The 18,201-nt window shown below is 36.9% G+C and overlaps 1 protein-coding gene across 5 annotated transcripts in view; it reads right to left on the minus strand.

Moving 5' to 3' along the window:
* Positions 1 to 18,201, minus strand: part of TGFBR3 (transforming growth factor beta receptor 3) — a 124,645-nt gene that overhangs the window by 12,166 nt on the left and 94,278 nt on the right. For 4 of the 5 annotated variants that reach the window (XM_083847453.1, XM_083847450.1, XM_083847451.1 and 1 more), the window contains 8 exons: positions 13,841 to 14,030; positions 12,310 to 12,620; positions 11,395 to 11,544; positions 9,531 to 9,662; positions 9,084 to 9,260; positions 5,929 to 6,228; positions 4,746 to 4,866; positions 344 to 379 (listed from right to left, as the gene is read on the minus strand). In XM_083847453.1, the coding sequence (XP_083703579.1) occupies positions 344 to 379; positions 4,746 to 4,866; positions 5,929 to 6,228; positions 9,084 to 9,260; positions 9,531 to 9,662; positions 11,395 to 11,544; positions 12,310 to 12,620; positions 13,841 to 14,030 (1,417 nt within the window). The remainder of the gene's footprint in view (positions 1 to 343; positions 380 to 4,745; positions 4,867 to 5,928; positions 6,229 to 9,083; positions 9,261 to 9,530; positions 9,663 to 11,394; positions 11,545 to 12,309; positions 12,621 to 13,840; positions 14,031 to 18,201) is intronic. The other variant, XM_083847454.1, reaches the window with a different exon arrangement.

The raw sequence follows: 18,201 nt of genomic DNA on the forward strand, positions 1-18,201 counted from the left end.
GTGTAAGGCTTAGAATAGGATACAGGAGCTCCTTAAGATGGCATTGCTGCTGCAAACCTTATACTGGGAAGTGGTGGCCTTGGCAGAGGAAGGGGAAATAACTTACATCCATCAGCACTCACACTGAGATTATCAGCGGTATTTTCCCAAATTCAGTTTTCACATACACATATGATCACAGCTCTTCTCTTTGAAGGTCAATGGGAAGGTCAATGGGAACGTCTCTAGCAGCACTAATCAGAACTTTCAGAATTTAACACACACACTCACTATAATTCAGAAAGCTTGAAGATAATTTTCTTCACTTATTTAATACTAAAGTTAGTGTTTAAAAGTTACTTACGTGACTGTCTCACGTTTGACTTTGGAAGGGAAGGATCTGTTTTAAAACAAAAAAGAATTAATCAGAATTCCACAAAGAACCTACAAACTATGCAAGAAACCTTCAGGATCTGATCTGGCAGAAACACATGAATTGTATTCTTTGAAAACCAGGAACTTCAGGAAAAACAGTTCAAATTCAGTAATCTTGCTCAGCTTAGAAAAATTCCATTCATATATTGAACATTCCTCAGAGGAACATATCTACAGTATAAGTTCATGCAGCATGTATTTTGCTGGCAAGTGCATTGCAGCCTTCCACACCCAGATATCACCAGTTCTGACCTGCAATAGCTCTTGTAATCCATACAAGGAGCTCTTCAAGAGCACAGACAGCCAGGTTATTTTAAGGTGATTACATTCATCTGACTACTCACCAATCACAAACATGATACTAGCATGCTAAAACACCAAACAAAAACACAAAGCAAAACAAAAACTCAAAAATATGGCTATCAACTCTAAAGAAAGGTCAGAATTATGGCACAATACATGCTGCTTTGTCCAAATTACATGAGTATATATTGATTCATGCATTTTCCTACATCCTAATTGGTATTCTGCTTTGGATGTTGGCTTTTTATTTTGTTCTGTTTTTAAAAATATATATATAGGAAATCAAAGATCATCTATTACACCAAGCCTATTTTTCTTGGCATTATCATCATCACTATCAGCATGTAGCAGAAAGTAAATACGTGTCAAGAATTGAAGAATTTTCCCTTCTTTTGCTTAACTGTTCCTCTTATCTTTCTCCAAGAATGCCACCTCAAGCAGAAAAGCTAGAGATTCTGGCTTCAGACCCAAGGCCCTGTTTGGTTAGCTGGAGTTTACTTCTGTGCTGCCCAGTAACCTAGGGATCTTGTTTAAATTCTGGCATATTTGAGTATGTTCACTACAATAGCTGTAAAAAGACTTGGTAAGACAGTATCCCAATACTTGTTTTTGTATCTTTAGGGACTGGAAAAAAAAAGTTCGGGAAAAAACAAGTTTGTTTGCAGTGCAAACACAGTAGTGCTAAAGTACTGAAAACAAGTATGTTATTTAGAGTATTCTTAAACCAAGACTGAGCTTCTCACTTCTAAAACTCTTGTGGGAGCACTTAACTGCCATCTGTATCCTGTATGATCATTATTCTCTCAGACAGGTGCCTACAATATCCAAAAAAGCACTTTATTCTTAAACTGCATTACTGTCAGTTACTCTAACACCTGATTATATCCTCCAGATCACTCTTGGCAGGATAGTAGGAAACAGGTGGAACAGCAGTAGGAAACAGGTGAGAACAGAGGGTTTTGCGTGTACTTTGTGCGCATGTGCACACAATACACTGGAAAGGCATCAAGCACACATAACAGCAAGAGTATAACTGAAGGTAAGAGTTGTTAGGAAGGCTGGACTGAAACAAGGGAACATTAAACAGTACAAACATGGGTAAGGGCACCACCAGATTGTCCAAATGCTCTCCTAGCACATCCCTTCTGAGATGAGGGGAGAGATAATTTTCCGTGCTCATTCTGTCACTGGCCTCTGTACAGAGAATATAAGTCTGCTAATTAATGATAGGCTCTGTAGCCCATTATAAATTCTCCCCACTGATTCAGTTCTTCTTTTAATGTGGGTGACTCTGAACAACACAGAACAGTAGGAATCCTTGAAGTCCAGGGAAAGCATCTAACTTAAAAACAGCAGTAGCTGGCCTTTAAAAATTATCATGATGCTTTAAGCTTTTTCAGGACAGAGGAACCCATTAGCTGCCCAACTTGACCTCCTTTCTATGACTTGTCTCCCTTTGCTGAAATAATGACGCTTGCCAAAAATTCAAAAACTGAAATTAGTAGACTATTTCAACAGAAGAGCAAATATTTCCTAGCATTTAAAAGGCTAGCTATATGCCTTTCACTGACTTGGAGCTGGGGCGTTAAAATGCCACAGTGCATAGGAAAAGCGCATGACATGAAGCTTTTATACACTTCCATTGGGATCTATTGCAATAATGTTAGTAACTGAGCTCATATAAAACTAACAAAATTAGTACGGAAGGAAGAATTAGTCTCATATAGATATATAGATTCATATAATCACATGCAATTACATTATAATTCATGTAATACTTCATATAATCTCATATAATCACAGTTGGGATTTCTTCTAGAGTTGATGACAAGTCAAGCTTATGTCAGAAGAAAAGATGACACCTTTGCAATGATCATGTTAAGACTTTTTAAATTATAAGCACATGACTTTGGCTTACAGAGCAGCTCCAATAGCAGTAACTCAAATAATATGACTTACAACAATGGAAGAAAATGATAAACACCACCTCTGAAATGTAAATTCTCCTGTTCAGTAATGCAATATGATTTCTTCTTCAAATCTTAGGTTCATGGACAGCAATGGCATTTGGCTTTTAGAAAGGGGTCATTTGATTCACTGCTGAATAACTGCATACCAACAAAGCTACGTTGTTAATGTGCCACTTCATATTATGTCTGAAAGCTGTGATATGCTGGGGGAGATTTCCATCAAACATCCCACAATTAGACCAAATCACCCACAATGCAACAAAATACTCTATCACACTGTTGTCTTGTAACTGATCTTTATAAATTTAGCTCGTCTTTGCACACTAAGACCTTGTGCCTCTCACAAAGACAACATTCTGAGTGCAGTCCTAGATGGGAGCTGCACACAATGCTCTACACATCAGAAGGGCAAGAGAGCTCAGAGTATAAGTCTGTTTATTGAAAGATGAACTTCAGTTGCAGGATTTACTCATTCCCAATAGAATAGCAAATGAGAAAGCAGGAGTTCTGTTAAAAAGAAAGCACAGAATCAGGCCCCAAATACAGTTTTAGTTGTATCAGACAGATCAAATACTTACTTTAATTCGTATTGGATTTGATCTGTATTAACAAGAAATTTGTAAAGCAAATAATACACACTTTTGCAGAGTTAAACAGAAACAGTTGTTGCTTATGTCCCCTAGCAATGCTGTATGGTACTATAAATTGTTTGAAGACTAAAAAGCATGCACTGTACAACTAAGTTTAAAGGATTTCTCATGCCCATCCATTGATGTTCCCTGAAAAGCATTCCAAAATTTCAAGCAGCCTTTGTACACAAATTTAAGATTATGATGTGCATGTGAAACCACTGAAGCTTCTAATTAAACTGTCATGCTAATACAAAAGGAAAAGATAATGCACACACACTTTCTCCTTTAATGGATGCATCAAAACATGACTGATGCTGTTATCAGAGGGATTCACCAAGAAGAACTTTCAAACTACATGAAACTGTGGAAATAGTTCTCAGTTCCCATCACTCAATAAACACACAGGGCATATCTTAAGTTGGAGCATATTCTCATCATGCCATTTTCTTCAATGGGGGACTGGGACAACTAGCAGGACTACCCCAGAGGTTCAAAATTGCCTTTAAATAGATTTAACTACCACTAATGTGAATTAGAGAACTACTCTATTAGACATGGGTGCAGAAATGAGCATATTTCACTTACATTTGCTATCTTTCAAATGAAAGCAAATCTTATTATTAAGGTACTAAAAACACGCTCTTTGTTTTTAATGAAAAAAAATATCTATCATACTAGAGACCCATGCTGCTTGGAGCTATGTAGGTTTAAGATGGGAAAATTATCTTTCACCATCTCCTTATACCTGTATGAGACATTAAAGATAAGCAATAGCACATTGTTACATTGACTGAACTAAAAACAGTAATAAAATTACTCTGCAAAAGATGTGAATAAGGTGTTTATTAAAAACCTCCACAGAAATAAATGTCCTACATTGTAGCAAACAGGAGTTGCATAAAAGCTCATCTTTTTCTCTTAGTAGCCTAACCATCTAATGAGTTTCTTTCTGGTGGCCATTGCTTTGCTTTACAAACTTACCGGGCTTTAGCATTCTCAATACTTTGTAATTCTATTGCTGTCATTCCTACATAAATATTTACAACCACAATATAGAAGTGATATAGCAGGGAACAGAGCACTGTCTTTGATCTCTGGGCAACAAGAAGCTGCTGGAAGTAGCAGTGCTATAATTACGCTTATGAAACCCATATTTGTTGCACCGTACGGTATTCCTTTCTTAACGCCTTGCAAAACAACATTTCCAGGGATCAATAAAGCCCATTAAAAGATGGCAACAAACTACCATGATGACTGCTGCCAGGGACAAGCCTAAACAAATAACATCTTACAAACACAGTAATTACCACGATTTTACACGATGACACATACTTGGAGTACACGTGTTTTACCCCATTTCAAGTCGCTATATGTACACAATATAATATATATAGCTTTATTAAACAAGTCAAGCCCATTTTCATACCTTCTGGTTTTCCTTCATGAGTTACTACAACAAGGGGCTTGGTAAAGGTTTTTTTGTTGTGCATCATGGCCAAGATAATATCCACATTCAGAGAGGTGCAAGCTTCATCAGGAGGAATACACTGCAGGTGGAAAGAACAGCAAGTGAGGTCGGAGTTACTCAAAATAAAACACCTGCAGTGTCTGCCAGCATAGCTCTGCCAGCTGCACAGTTGTCTCATTATCAGTTTTATCAAAATTGCTTACCACAAAAAAAAAAACAAAACAAAAAAAACAGGAGTACCTCCAAACAACACATTTAAAGTACTGGCAAAGGTAACTCTTAGCTGTGCTTCAGGATGCAACCTTTGCCTTCATTAAGGATCCTCTAACCTTTATGAGAGTGTTAGTATAGAGCTTACATTGTAGTAATTACTTTACTGCAGAATAACAAAAGAGGCGCTAGTTTTTAAAAACCCAGTGGCCAGTATTGTAGCCACAAGTACATGCTGATCAGTATGACAAGTCATCTTCAGAAAAAAAACACAAAAAAACACACTTTGAGGGCCACTTACAGAAGTCGCCAAAAATAAAAATAAATTCAAAATTCTTACAATATATTCTCTGGCAATGAATTTAAGCCATTTTCATTAGTCATAAAGGAAAATTTGGTGATTGCCCTTTGTAACAATCAGATAGAAATTATGAATTTTATTTAGAAACATCAGAGCAGTTCAGGACTGTTTGCTGTAAAAACACACAAGATGATATGGTACCAAAATGTAGCAAACATGCCAGCATTTACTTATTTTCTACCCAAGTTCTAGCAAGACATGCTAATCTCAATTCCTAAAAGGAGGGTCAAACACACTTGCAATATTATCTGGTATTATGCATGTCTTTGGAAGTTAAAACTAACATTGTTTGTAATACTGTTATGTGATATTGATAGCAAAGATAAATCTGAACCACGTGCATAATGAAAAGCAACTTCTATTTATCCCATACAATAAGATTTAAATAGAAATAGTAAATGTTGCAGTCAAAATGCATAGCATCATGACTCTTATCCATTGAAATCTTGAGTCTAGATCTATCATATTCATTACATCAATCCAACAGCAAAACATTTAGTCATTTCAGATTTAAAAAATAAATCTTATTTTCTCTTAAATCAGAAGTTTAGACTTTAAAAAATTACTGACCTTAGGCAGTCCTTCAGTATCTTTGTCTTTATTTGTACACAAAGTCAACTCACAGTGAAGAAAGAGCAGTGAGATGTTGAATATTGGTTTAAACACAAAGCTAAATCTTTTTTTGTCCTTCTGTGCATGTGCTATTGGGAAGTTCACCTTCTCAGTACTGTAGAATTTAACAGATTCATCCTTAGGACAAATATTTTCTATAATGGTGTAATCAGACATTCTATCTGGATTTGAAAATGGGGAAACAAAGCATGTTTGAATGGCAAAGCCCAAGGATCTGTCAGCTTTGGTCACAGACACCTGCATTAAAAAGAAAAAAAACATAGTAAGATCTCAGAAATGACATTTTTAGTTCTAGTTTCATTCACATTTTCAACATTTATTTAAAGCACTGATCCATTGACACTTCCATGTTGAACTGTTTTGAAGGCTAAATGTTAAGGGCAGGCTGTCAGAGAAAATCTATGGTTTCAGAAGTAGCAGCTGCTTAATGGCATAAACATGCAAAATACAGCAATCCCTTATCTTTTCAAAATCATATGAAAAATCCAGACCAGATATGTAATTAATGAAAGCAACTACTAAGACGGAGCTGCTTCCCTTACAGCCAAACAGCTCATGAGATTTCTATGAAAGGTGATTTCTAAATCCATGTCTATTTGAAACTTTAACAAAAAATAAAAAGGAAATGGAAAAAAGCAATACACAACAGAGAAATCACCCCCAGCCAAGAGTGGAATGCAGAGGCAGAGTGGAGGTCATGGTCTGATGTGTGGGTGGCATTCCTGGACTGGGGGTGGGGGAGAAGTCTACTAAAAAGCCCTATTTTTTTATGAAATTTGAGTCTGAAATTCATATTCAAAAAATGAAAAATAACTAAGACTGCAAACTTGCAGGGCACTGATGTTGTTCACCTGAATTTGAAGACAAACAATAAATGCTACAGAATAATTATGAAAAAAATGGAATTTGTAACAAATGAAGCATGCTACTTCTAATAAATAACAGGAATGCTATGCCTAACAATTAACACGACATGATGAAAACAGTTCCACAAGAAATAATTTTCTGCTTAGAAAGAAGAAACGTGCCTTAAGTGTGTACCTAATCTTTACGTGCTGCATGTATATTTAAGTGAAAGCCTGCCTAATTTTCCTGTGGTCTATACAGAAAAATGTTTCGATGCTCTGAGTTCTGCAGTGAATAATGGCATTTCTCATTTTTCTCTATGTGAGCAGTAATCAAATTAAAGATGAAAGGATGGGCTGAAACATCAAAGCAAGAGATACCATCTTATAAAAAGAACAAACAGGGGCGAATAAAAATGAAGCCACTGATATTGATAGGTAAACAAGCTGACTATGTAAACTAGTTTAAAACAGAGATTATGACAAGGAGGACAAGTATACTACAGCATCATGAAACACTATCATGTAAACAAAAGGATGAATGATATCTCGAGGAAACAAAAAGAACTATAGGGAAGGTGAGACCAGAATTATGGTAAGAATATGAAAGTCAGGAATGAGGAAAAAAAGAGCCAAAATATAAAATACTGAACACATATTTTAGCAGAGAAGGAAAAGGCAGATAGAGTTCTTACAGATTATGACCTAAGTAATTTACTGATCAAAATTTTTATTTTTATATATATACGCACATGTACATATAATATATATATATTAGCCACAAAAGGAAAACAAACAAATGCCAAAAAAAAATCTGTCAGATAAAAATGAAATCACAGAAGTCCAAAACTGATACAGATTTTCCACTGTGCAAGAAAAAGAAACAGAAAAAAAAAAAAAGGCCTGTGCCAGGACAGATGATGAAGAAATCAGAACACTTGTTTGAATTAGCAGCTCCAGAATCAGACCAATCCAGAGAGCTAGGAGCCAAAGGAATTATTCTGAGATTGCTGAAGGAAGCAGCAGGTCTTATCCAAATGAAAAAAAAATGTGTCTTTTATAAACATGCTTGAATGACGGTGACATACTTTCTTTTTCCTTCAACTGTCTTAAGTACTTTTCACTATAGCATTGTTTAAAGTCTTTTAGGCAGAAAACAAACAAAAGTGTTAGAGATAAGTAGATCTGTTTAGATCTGTTCACTGATGTAATGGGTTTAATTTTAGCTCTGAGGATATGGCAAAGCTCATGTGGTACTCTTATCATTGTTTAGTCAATATTTTAGTCTCAAAAAAGCAAGAGAAAATGAACAAAAAACAAAACCAAGGACCTTCACAGATTATCTGCTATCTAACAGCCCTGAAATGAATGCAACAATTTTTAAAGTAAGGAAATAGAAAAGGCTATAGGAGCAGATCCTATAGTGTAGCAGGAGCAGGGGAAAAACAAAAACCTGGAGCTCTGGCACCACTTTCATGCTTCTGTTTCCATCGCACAGTGTCTTCGTGCTGTATAATACTACAAAGACCAAGAGAAATTCCTTTAAAATTACTATACACAATAAATTTTCAAGATGAATCTTTACGGTCTTTTATTCTCCAAAGAAGTGGAAACCTCTTCACTAGAGAGAGAATGAGAAAAAGTCACAAGACACCGAAACAGCAATGAAAACTGTTCTAATGTCAAACAAGCCACTATGCGCATGGCTGCTGACTTTGCTGGGCTTATTTACCTTCTACCCTTAGATCTTGCGTGATGAGCACAAGACCTGTAACTGAAGTTTGTAAGTGGATCAGAGAGAGAACAGAATCTGTATTAACTTTACAACCTAAGAACACTACCATGTGAAAGATAGACACTTGTAACCATTTTTTCATGCCTACATTGTTCAGATGAGGTTCAGCTGTATTACTCAATAACATGAACCCTGAAGTCTTCACCAGAAAATGACAGTTCAGAGCAAGAACTCAGAGATCACTGTAAGTTCTGCACAGTAAAGCAGATATAATAAGAATGACTTATCTACCTTGTACTGAAGTTCATTCATTCTGCAGGAATCTTTTGATTTTGACCAAAAGCATTGTCCTGCTTCTTAACCCACATTTTTTCTTCTCCATAGCCCCAAAACCTCACACGTGTCTGTTTAAAGCAACTGCATAAGGAGGCCTTTCTACCGACAAGCATAAATTTGGCTCAGTTGCATGACCTTGTTTTTTGGCTAGTTTGAAAGCCTTTATCATTTGTTACCTCTACGTATATTGGCCCGTTCTCAGCAACAGAGAAGAGTCCTTGGGACGGAGCAAGGAACAGATCTGTTTTGTACAGCTCCATGTTGAAGGTCACATTGGTGACATGTGGCTCAGGAGGCCAGAACACGGCAGGATTAAAAAAATTCTTCTCTGGCTGGTGCAGTGTGCAATTAAACTGAAAAATAAAGAAATAAATACGCCAGTACAAATACATCCTGAGTCAGGAATGGTAGCTGGATAAGGACAAGTTTGGAGTGTATAATATTGGCCCACCCACGTTCCTTCTATTTAGTGCCACTCTGCAGCAGGGTTACAAGAAACGGAAGTGGGAGGAAAAGTGGTAAAAGACAAATTAATTGCTGTTATTATTAATGCAATTTTGGTGAGCTGCCTATTACAACAGGTTTCTCCTCTATTGTCAGGTACAAAACCGAGAGTAACATACCGCTATTTCAGGCCAGCTTGAGAAAGTAACATCTCCCTCATCAGCATCCCCTGGAAATCCATTATCACCTGATTCCATGTCATCATCATCAAAGCCGCTGCTTTCAGCTGGTGATGACAGCTGAATGACAATCTGCACAAAAGGTATTGCAAATGCATAAAATTAGATGATAACTGAGCACTCTGTGGTTATTATTTTCTTCTCTCTTCAGAACAATGTGAAGGCCAAAAGAAGTGCACCAGCTAATCAGATGGTGAAAGAACATCTTAAATGCTTGGCACAAAAGCTGTTTCAGATACGTAGGTTACGTTTTGTGAACACCCTTTAATTTGTTTCCAGAATTCAGAAACAGAAAAAACAATAAAAATGCTAGTCTGGGTGTTGGTATCTAAATGAGTGTTCCAGCATTTCCATTCTGTTTCTGGTATTTGTATAACCAACACTGATTTTAAAAATAGCTTTCTAAAGTGATTTTTCACGATTTACAGTTTTCCTTAATACACTCACGGAATATCATTGAAAGTATTAGGGTCATTAAGGATTTTTTCTTCTGTCATTTCCATTTATATTTTTAGAGATGTAGACCCCAAAACATGTCTCTTTCTTCATTTTTCCCTTTTTCCTCGGAATTTCTACTTAACATCCCCCCGTTTTTCTTCCTCCTTTCCACACTTCTCCATTTCTTCACTTGACAGTTCCTTTTATCTCTTAGCTATCTATGTCCTGCAGTTCCTCAGCTAGACCCCTCCCTTGTAAGACTTTCATATTTGTTTTCTTGAACATAAAGCAAACAGTAAGAAGTGACATATACTCTCTTTGAGACTCCATTCATACTATCCATACATGATTCTCAGTTTAAGTGAGTAACCAGACTCGTAAAGACATGGTGGAGAAAGGAGAGAAGCAATAGCAAATATCCATTTTGGTTTGGACCATAATAGAACATAATGCAGGGACAATGACAGTATTTAGCTCCAGACACGTGCTATTCTGTAGTTTGGAGATGTTTCTATCCACAGCCTGGGTTTGAGATTGTTTCTAAAGTTAGGTGCTACAGACTTGCCAATATAGAACAGTTTTAGCCAGGCAAGGCCAGATGAAATTGCCTTAGCTGTGTTTGGGTTGGACCACAGGCCTTCCATCATTTGCCAAGGTTATGTACTGGAGAGCTCAGCAAAAGAAACCTGTCATTAATTTCCAACCCAGATTAGTCACAATGTATTTAAGGTCATAAGCTGAGCCAGTGTGGAAGCAGTCTCTAGAACCTATGCAGGCTTCTTAACATCATCACTCACATAAAAGTACTCAGATTCCCTTCATCACATACATCCACTGATAGCAAATATGAATCGAAAATACAAGAGAAGCATGCACAGATAATCTCTTTTCCTCATTTTTTGAAAGACTTTCACCCACTAATCGGAAAGAAAAAAATCACCTTAAATAATTCAGCATGTGAATTAAATGGTATTGCTCTCTGCAATCACAGAACTTCATTCCTATCCCTCCTTATAGCTATGTAGTATTGCTTATGTGTTGACACATTAAAGCTGCACAGGGAAAGCATGTGCAAACTCTCTGAGACTGGTACAGATTGTCCCCAAACTTCAGCCCTGTAGTTTTGTAAAAGCACATAACTTCAACTCATCGTTCTCCCTTTGGGATACTATCTGACCACAGCGGTACACTGAATGTATGGCCTTCATACATCTTTGAATACAGGGACTGTAGCTGCAACTAGGTTTGAGCTCTACAGGAAAAATATCAGGATTCCTCCTTTCTGCTAAGTTTAAGCTAACTACAATGGCTTCCTTGTACCACTCTGACGTGCAGCAGAGAAGGCTCCTCTTTCTAAAATACTCACAGAATTAAAATAAACAATCTTGTCCAAGATATATGCTGTCCGTGTCCCACATTTATTCGGTAAAGACTCCAAAATGAAATGGGTACCATTTATCCTGGCCTTGCAAGAATGATCCAGCAGTGAGAGCTCTGTCCTTGTGTAGCCGCTAGCCTAAAACAAAGACGCTTTGTAAATGGCTGAAGCCTCTGCTGAAATACAATTGTGTTACACTCTTGCTTAAAGTGCAGCTCAGAATACTGTTCATGACCACTGATAAGAGGAAGTGAAGTTCATTGTACTGACATCCAGGGAAGGTCAAACTCAAAATGCTGTTATACATGACAGACAGGGAATAAACGTAACATGGAACAAAGGAAACAACAGGTTCATTATTAATCTGCTGACACAAACTCTGTTTGGTCTAAAATGAGCTAAAAATGCTTTAGTCTGTATCAGGCTCTTTTCCACAATGCAAATGGGCACAAGCAACCTTTCAGCTGCTAAATGGTCAAGACAGAATAAAATACCACATAATGGGGAACAGTGGACTACACAGTTTCACCCTCTAACTTTCCATCCCCTTAGCTGCTGCTTCACAGACCTATTCAGGTCTTACACAGCTATCAAAAGCAGCTTCTTTGTATTTTGGAGATTAAAAATTCTGACTGATGGTTGAATACAGTAGTTTTTGACAGAATCAACTTGGCAAATCTTTAACCAGAAATCGCTCTACAAACTACTGTATTGCTGGGAAGAGGAAACAAGACCCAGCGTTACGGCAAAGGATATCCACAGTATAGTTTCCTCAAACAATTTTTTTTTCAGGAGGTGAGGGTGGTAATATTCCTAGAATATTTATTTTTAAAATCAAAATACAAAAAAAATGGCCTGCCCAAAATTGTTTGCCCAAATTTGACGCTATGAGATCACACATACCTGTAGAGAGTCTTTTTCTACAGCCACTGTCATGACTTTGTCATCACACTTTATTGACAGGGCTACATCAGCACTGCCCTGAACCTCTTCAGGTTCTTTGTGCTTTGGGAGGGAATGCTCGAAGTCATGGTTTATTAATGTGTCCACTGAATCCCTGGATGGGAGAATTCCTTCTCCCACTGTGTCATGCCTTCCTCTGTTAATGTGAAAAGGAAAAGTCAGGCCATCATTTAATGCAGGATTCTTTGGGGCAGGCAGCAGTTCTGTCAGCTCTGGAGGAAGAGAATGGTCTTCTTCATCATTCATCTCTTCTAAAAGCAAAAAGAAAAAAAAAAGTAAATCAGGTTAGTAAATATTTTTTTCACAGAAGAATTCATAACTGAGTAATTTTCATGCCAAAAAAAATATTATCCAGAAAGGAAGCCCCTGAAAGACATCCGAAGTAGCATCTTTCTACTTTACAGGTAACCAGCCACAATTCCTCTGCTAAGGGTTTAGTTGCTACTGAGGCATTTAATCTTGGTATATTTAATCCCTTCTTGAAATACGCCTCACTAAGAGTTAACAACGGACTTTGACGAGTGGGCTTCACTGTATACAAAAGGCAACCACAAACATAAAGGAAACACCATAGCCCAGAAATACACTATCTTAGCGCTGTTGAAATACCATCTGTTCAAATCACTGACTGAAATTCTTCTATTACCTGATGGCACAACTTCCACTGTTGTGGAAGTACTTATATAACCAAAGTGAAGTTAAATGAGAGTTAACTTTATGATGAGTAAATGAGAACACTATATATCTCCTGGCTTATAGGCAGTACTCCTCAGGACCAAAATCTCAACATCTGACCCAAGAAGATAATTATCTGGACACCATGAGAGTGCAGCTGATAAAATCTGTGTAAATATAAGCGTTTATCAAAACAACTAAACAAAATTTATAGGGACTTAGATTCAGAACTAGTGCAAAAGCAGATGCAAATCTACTAGCTTCGATGGACCAGGATATATTTGCATCAGCAATGACTTTGGCCAAGTAAATTTTTATAATGGTTGTATTTATTCCATTTGCTCATACTTTTCTGATAAGCCAGTTTTGTCTGTAAACAATTTAAAAGTTCATTTAACTGTCTCAAGGAAACATGTTCATATTTTTGATAAAAATCAAAACTGAATTTATTAACTAACAAAATATCCAGTCACTAAAGTCCTCTCATTCCAGGAAGCACTGAGCATGGTCAAGCTTCTGAATTGAACAAACTATAAGCATTTAAATCCACCAACACTTCAGGACATAATAAAATTTCCCTGGAATTTTCTGATCAAGAAGCCACAGATTTTTTGTTGTTGTTTTTAAACCAGCAGTTAGATGTATGCCCAGTACAATTGACAATGAGCGGTGAAGGTAGTACAACAGCCAACAACAAAGCTTTAAGACTGAGAAAGGAGATTTCAAAGCATCATACACTTGGCAATACAGCAACTGTTTTTTTTTCTATATAATAAAAGTCCGTCTTTAAGCTTACCTGTATCTTCAAGTTGCAGGTGAAATCTGTTAGCAACAGGGGCTTTTGTGTAGGAAGTAACCGGACTATATTTATGCTCGTAAGCCCACTTGATCAAACTCTCATGGGATGAAGGAATATCAGGTATTACTGATTTACTCATAATCATGGATCGTTCTGTTTCCTTTCCAAAACCAATACTGTTTGATGTCTGCAAACAAAGAAAAACATGGCTCATGATCTACCATTTAAGGATACTTGACATGAAATATCGACACTGATTTCACATTTTGGTGAGAAATTTTACTTTATCAATTAACAGAGCAGTTTGCAAATGGAGATCACCTGGGAAATAAAATAAATTGCCATCTTAAACACAGAACTGCTGTACACCCGGAGAAAAGCTCTGCCTTCCTCCCAGCCTCTGACTGGTTCAGGCTGTATTGGAGTAAAGTCAATCAAGTTGGTCAGATGTAGTTAATCCCTAAACAAGAGGGGTGTATTTATAGCCATTTGTTTAATGCTGCATTTTCTTCAAAACTGAGAAATGCTGAACAGTGAGGTGAGAATATGCACCTTTATGACAGACCAAACTAATTAAAAGACAACATATACTTTCTATACCCAAATAAAATTTAAAATTTAATGAGCTACAATATAAGTTTTACACAACTACATTGGTACAGCAAACTCACAGAAATACACTTGCCAGCCTCTTAGTTGTACTGGTAATTACAAATAATGGCCATGGAATACAGACGAGTGCCACAGTCATTCAGCTTTCATTTTACTGTAAAAGTGTGGCAAAATTTCAATTTTTCTTGTCCAAAGAGGCAAGTCAAGAGGATACAACAAGCATCTCTAGCTGTCAGAGGGGCAGATAGAAAATATTCACTGATATTACATTTTAACTTGTTTTAAGTGCTTAAATGTAAATATGTATTCCCACAATGTTAAGCCCTTATATATTTATGGTATTACTGTTATCACTATAATAATTAAGAACTACAGAACAAGCTAAACACGCATAGCAGTAAAGGACACAGTGACCCACTTATCAATGATTCCTGCAATGTGACTGAACTGAACTTTCTATATGCACATTACGCCATTTAATGCTGTACAGCACACACTTTCATTTCCATTCCTGATTACATTCTCCATCATACAGGCTGCATTTTATTTATTTTAAATCCCCATTAGTTTCCTTCAACATGAAAACAGTGTTATTTTTCTCTTGTTCTAGAACTTCAAAAGATTTACTGCACTGATTTCTTGCTTCTGCCCAGCCTGTTTTTAGACAGTGGTCATATGGTCGTACCGCACAGGGTCACGGAGGTGGGTTATACTCCTCTACTTGACTTCAGAAACAGAGCCTTTGAACAAAGCAGTGATTAAAGCTCATGAGTTCTGACAGAATAATATAATTTACCTTGATCTCTCTCTCATTTCTTCCTAATGCAATTTTGCATTCTTTAAGCACTCAAATCTTCACAACTGAAGATAAAGGGAGTTTTAGGTGCCAAGTGTCTGGTTTGAAGATACTGTTAGCAGTACAGTTATCAATGACCAGCAAAGGCCACTGAAGAACAGAAATATAAAGGAAGCAAGGGTATCCTAATTTTAGTGCTTCATTACTGTTTTGGATCAAATAATATTTTATTCTTCAACAGATACAAATCTGGATACAATTTATCACACGCAGCTTTGACTGTCTGGAATTATTATGCTATCCCAATTTTGCTGGATCTCCCTCTCTGCTTTCCTTTTCTTTTTTGTCAAGATTAGACAGCTGAATAAATATTATCCCAGAACTTTATTGTCTTAGCTGGCATCTGACCATTTTCAGGGCTTGTTTATACCTCTCCACGCCACGGTGAGCCTGTAAATGTTCAGTCCTGCATCGCCTCAATGAAACAAAGCCAAGCACAAGGGCTTGCAGAAATAGGCACACCTTCCTTCACTTGCTTGTTCTGTCAACGCCCTCACACGTAGTGCCGGCAATCAACAGAGCCACCCAACAAACTATTCAGAATAAAGAGAGATGATTTCAGAAATTGGTAGGCACTTCTCCTCATTTAAAGATCAGTTCCTCCAAGCTTCTGAAATCTTCAGAGATTTCTTCTGTGCATTTCACTTCTTTCACTCTTTGCCCCTCAGCACGCTCGTTTCTTTGAAATAAATGGAAGCTAATGCAATTTATCAAATCTTTTTGACATGTCACTTCTTTGTGCACTATACTATCTATAGTTTTGTAAAAAGACACCCACTCTGAAGGAAGCAATTTGAAGTGCAGATAATCCAATAAGCACAGAAACTGAAATTGATGTAAGGACATACGACTGCAAACACAGCCTGTGAGAAAAACACTACACATATTTTGTGTAATTCTTTTACCTAAACTACTCACCTTTTACTCAATTTTGTGTCCACCAATGTTCAAGAAGCATACCAAGCTGGGAGATGAGCTACATGACCCAAATTTTTTTTTGTTTTGTTTGTTTGTTTTTTCCACTTCTTGTCTAAGAACTGGGACCTTAACTCACAGTGCTGGGTTCGAGGTAGCGCAGCATTAACCTTTCACTCTCAATCTGACAATCCCCTCAAGACAATCCTGACTTGTGTTGAGGGCAAGAGGTTAGGAAAATTGAAGTGCATGGAACCAATTCAACTAATAAAAAAGAACTTTGTGAAACATTACCTAATTGTTTAGTAATGTTTTTACGCATTGTCTAAATTTGGGCTTGGAAAGACCTTCAGCTTAATAGAGATATGAACAGATCCTAAATCCTGGATGTATATGCTTTTTTAACGGCAAGCGGGTGTTTAGTTCCCTCCCCTACGCCCCTATAAATAAAGTAGAACAAACATACATTCAGAAAACGGGACATCTATATGAATGAAGCAGTAAACACCCACAAATCCTAACAAAAATATACAGCCTAACATACTGACATTTCCATATATAGTATTACTTTCTTTTTGCTAAATAAAACGTTGCCTTTTGCCACCCATTACAGAAAGAATTTTTACTTATACTGGCAACAATTACTAAATAACATTTTAAAATCCCCTAGAAATCCTCGCTTGGAAAATTCATCATCTACAAAGAGGTAGCTTTGTAGATATGCAATGCGTTACCTTTGGGTATCTGCAAGCATGAAGTGAACTAATGCACAATTGTCTGTCCTGTTAAAGCAGGCCCACACAGCACAGGCTAAGAGGTCTAAATATACAGGGGTGATTTTTGTGCAATAATCCAGAATGAAACTTTAAAGTCCAATGTTTTTAGGGCTGGTTAGTTAGGATCAGAATGTCCTTTCCTCTCCATAAGATAAAGATGCACCAGGGATCAGAAGGGATTTTCATCATCAACTCTAGAAAATATTTTCAGATAATTTTCTAAGCAACACCACCGTTTGTTTCCTTTTAAATCCCTCACTCTCAAAATCAAGTGTCAAATTATAAGAGAACAGAGTGGTATGCAAAAGATTTAGATCAAGCAGCCTTTGGATCCTATCAGTATTGCCCTGCATGCATTGAATGGATAAAGCTACTAAGCAAAGTGAAATTCTTATAAATATAGATAGCCAGAGTTTGAAAGTATACCTTAGTTAAAGAAACTGTTAATCAGTAGGCCACTGGCTGGTCCTGAGCCAACATTAAGGTCAATTTTATAATGCACTCAACTGATCCCTTAAGAGAGAAATACGCCATGCATTTATAGGCCATGAGATCAATCTATTTTTTATTGTTTTCTTTCTTTTTTTTTTATTTCAAAAAAGGGAAAATGCATTTTCTTAGTAGAAACAGTGTTGAGCCACAGAGTCTGTGCCAAAAATCATTCTGAATCTGAGCTTCCAATTATGCGTAAGTATGGTGTCAAAGGCTTAGCTTTATGGACCCTGGTTTTATTTTTTTTAAAAAACTATTATTTGCGGTCTGAGCAGAGGTGAGGTCAATTTGACCAAACACTTGCTGGGGACAGAAATATTGGTAGGGGAGAAGGCTGGAGACCACTAGAATCACAAGGAAGGAGCAAAGCAGTTTCCACGTCTAAAGCAACACGGGTGTATGACTTGTATCTAGAATTATCCATTCTCAATTCACAGGCATCTTTCCAACTTCTGAGATAAACCTGTAGATCCTCTCACCAAAGTAACAGCAAGAAGGGAGATGAAGATCCAGCTCAATGTTCAGGGTACTTCAACAGAAGTCAGGAAGACATAGACCCTAAATCCTTGCACTAACATCCTGACTTCTGTGATGTATTGGTCAGTATGTAAAGGAGAAAAAAGTACATATAGTTTCTGAATTTATTCCTTGAAATGTAGTAATAATCCAAAAAAAAAAAAAAGGCAACTAAGAATACATTCAAAAAT

This window comes from Anser anser, assembly GCF_964211835.1.
Source record: "Anser anser genome assembly, chromosome: 8".
NCBI classification, from domain to species: Eukaryota; Metazoa; Chordata; class Aves; order Anseriformes; family Anatidae; genus Anser; species Anser anser.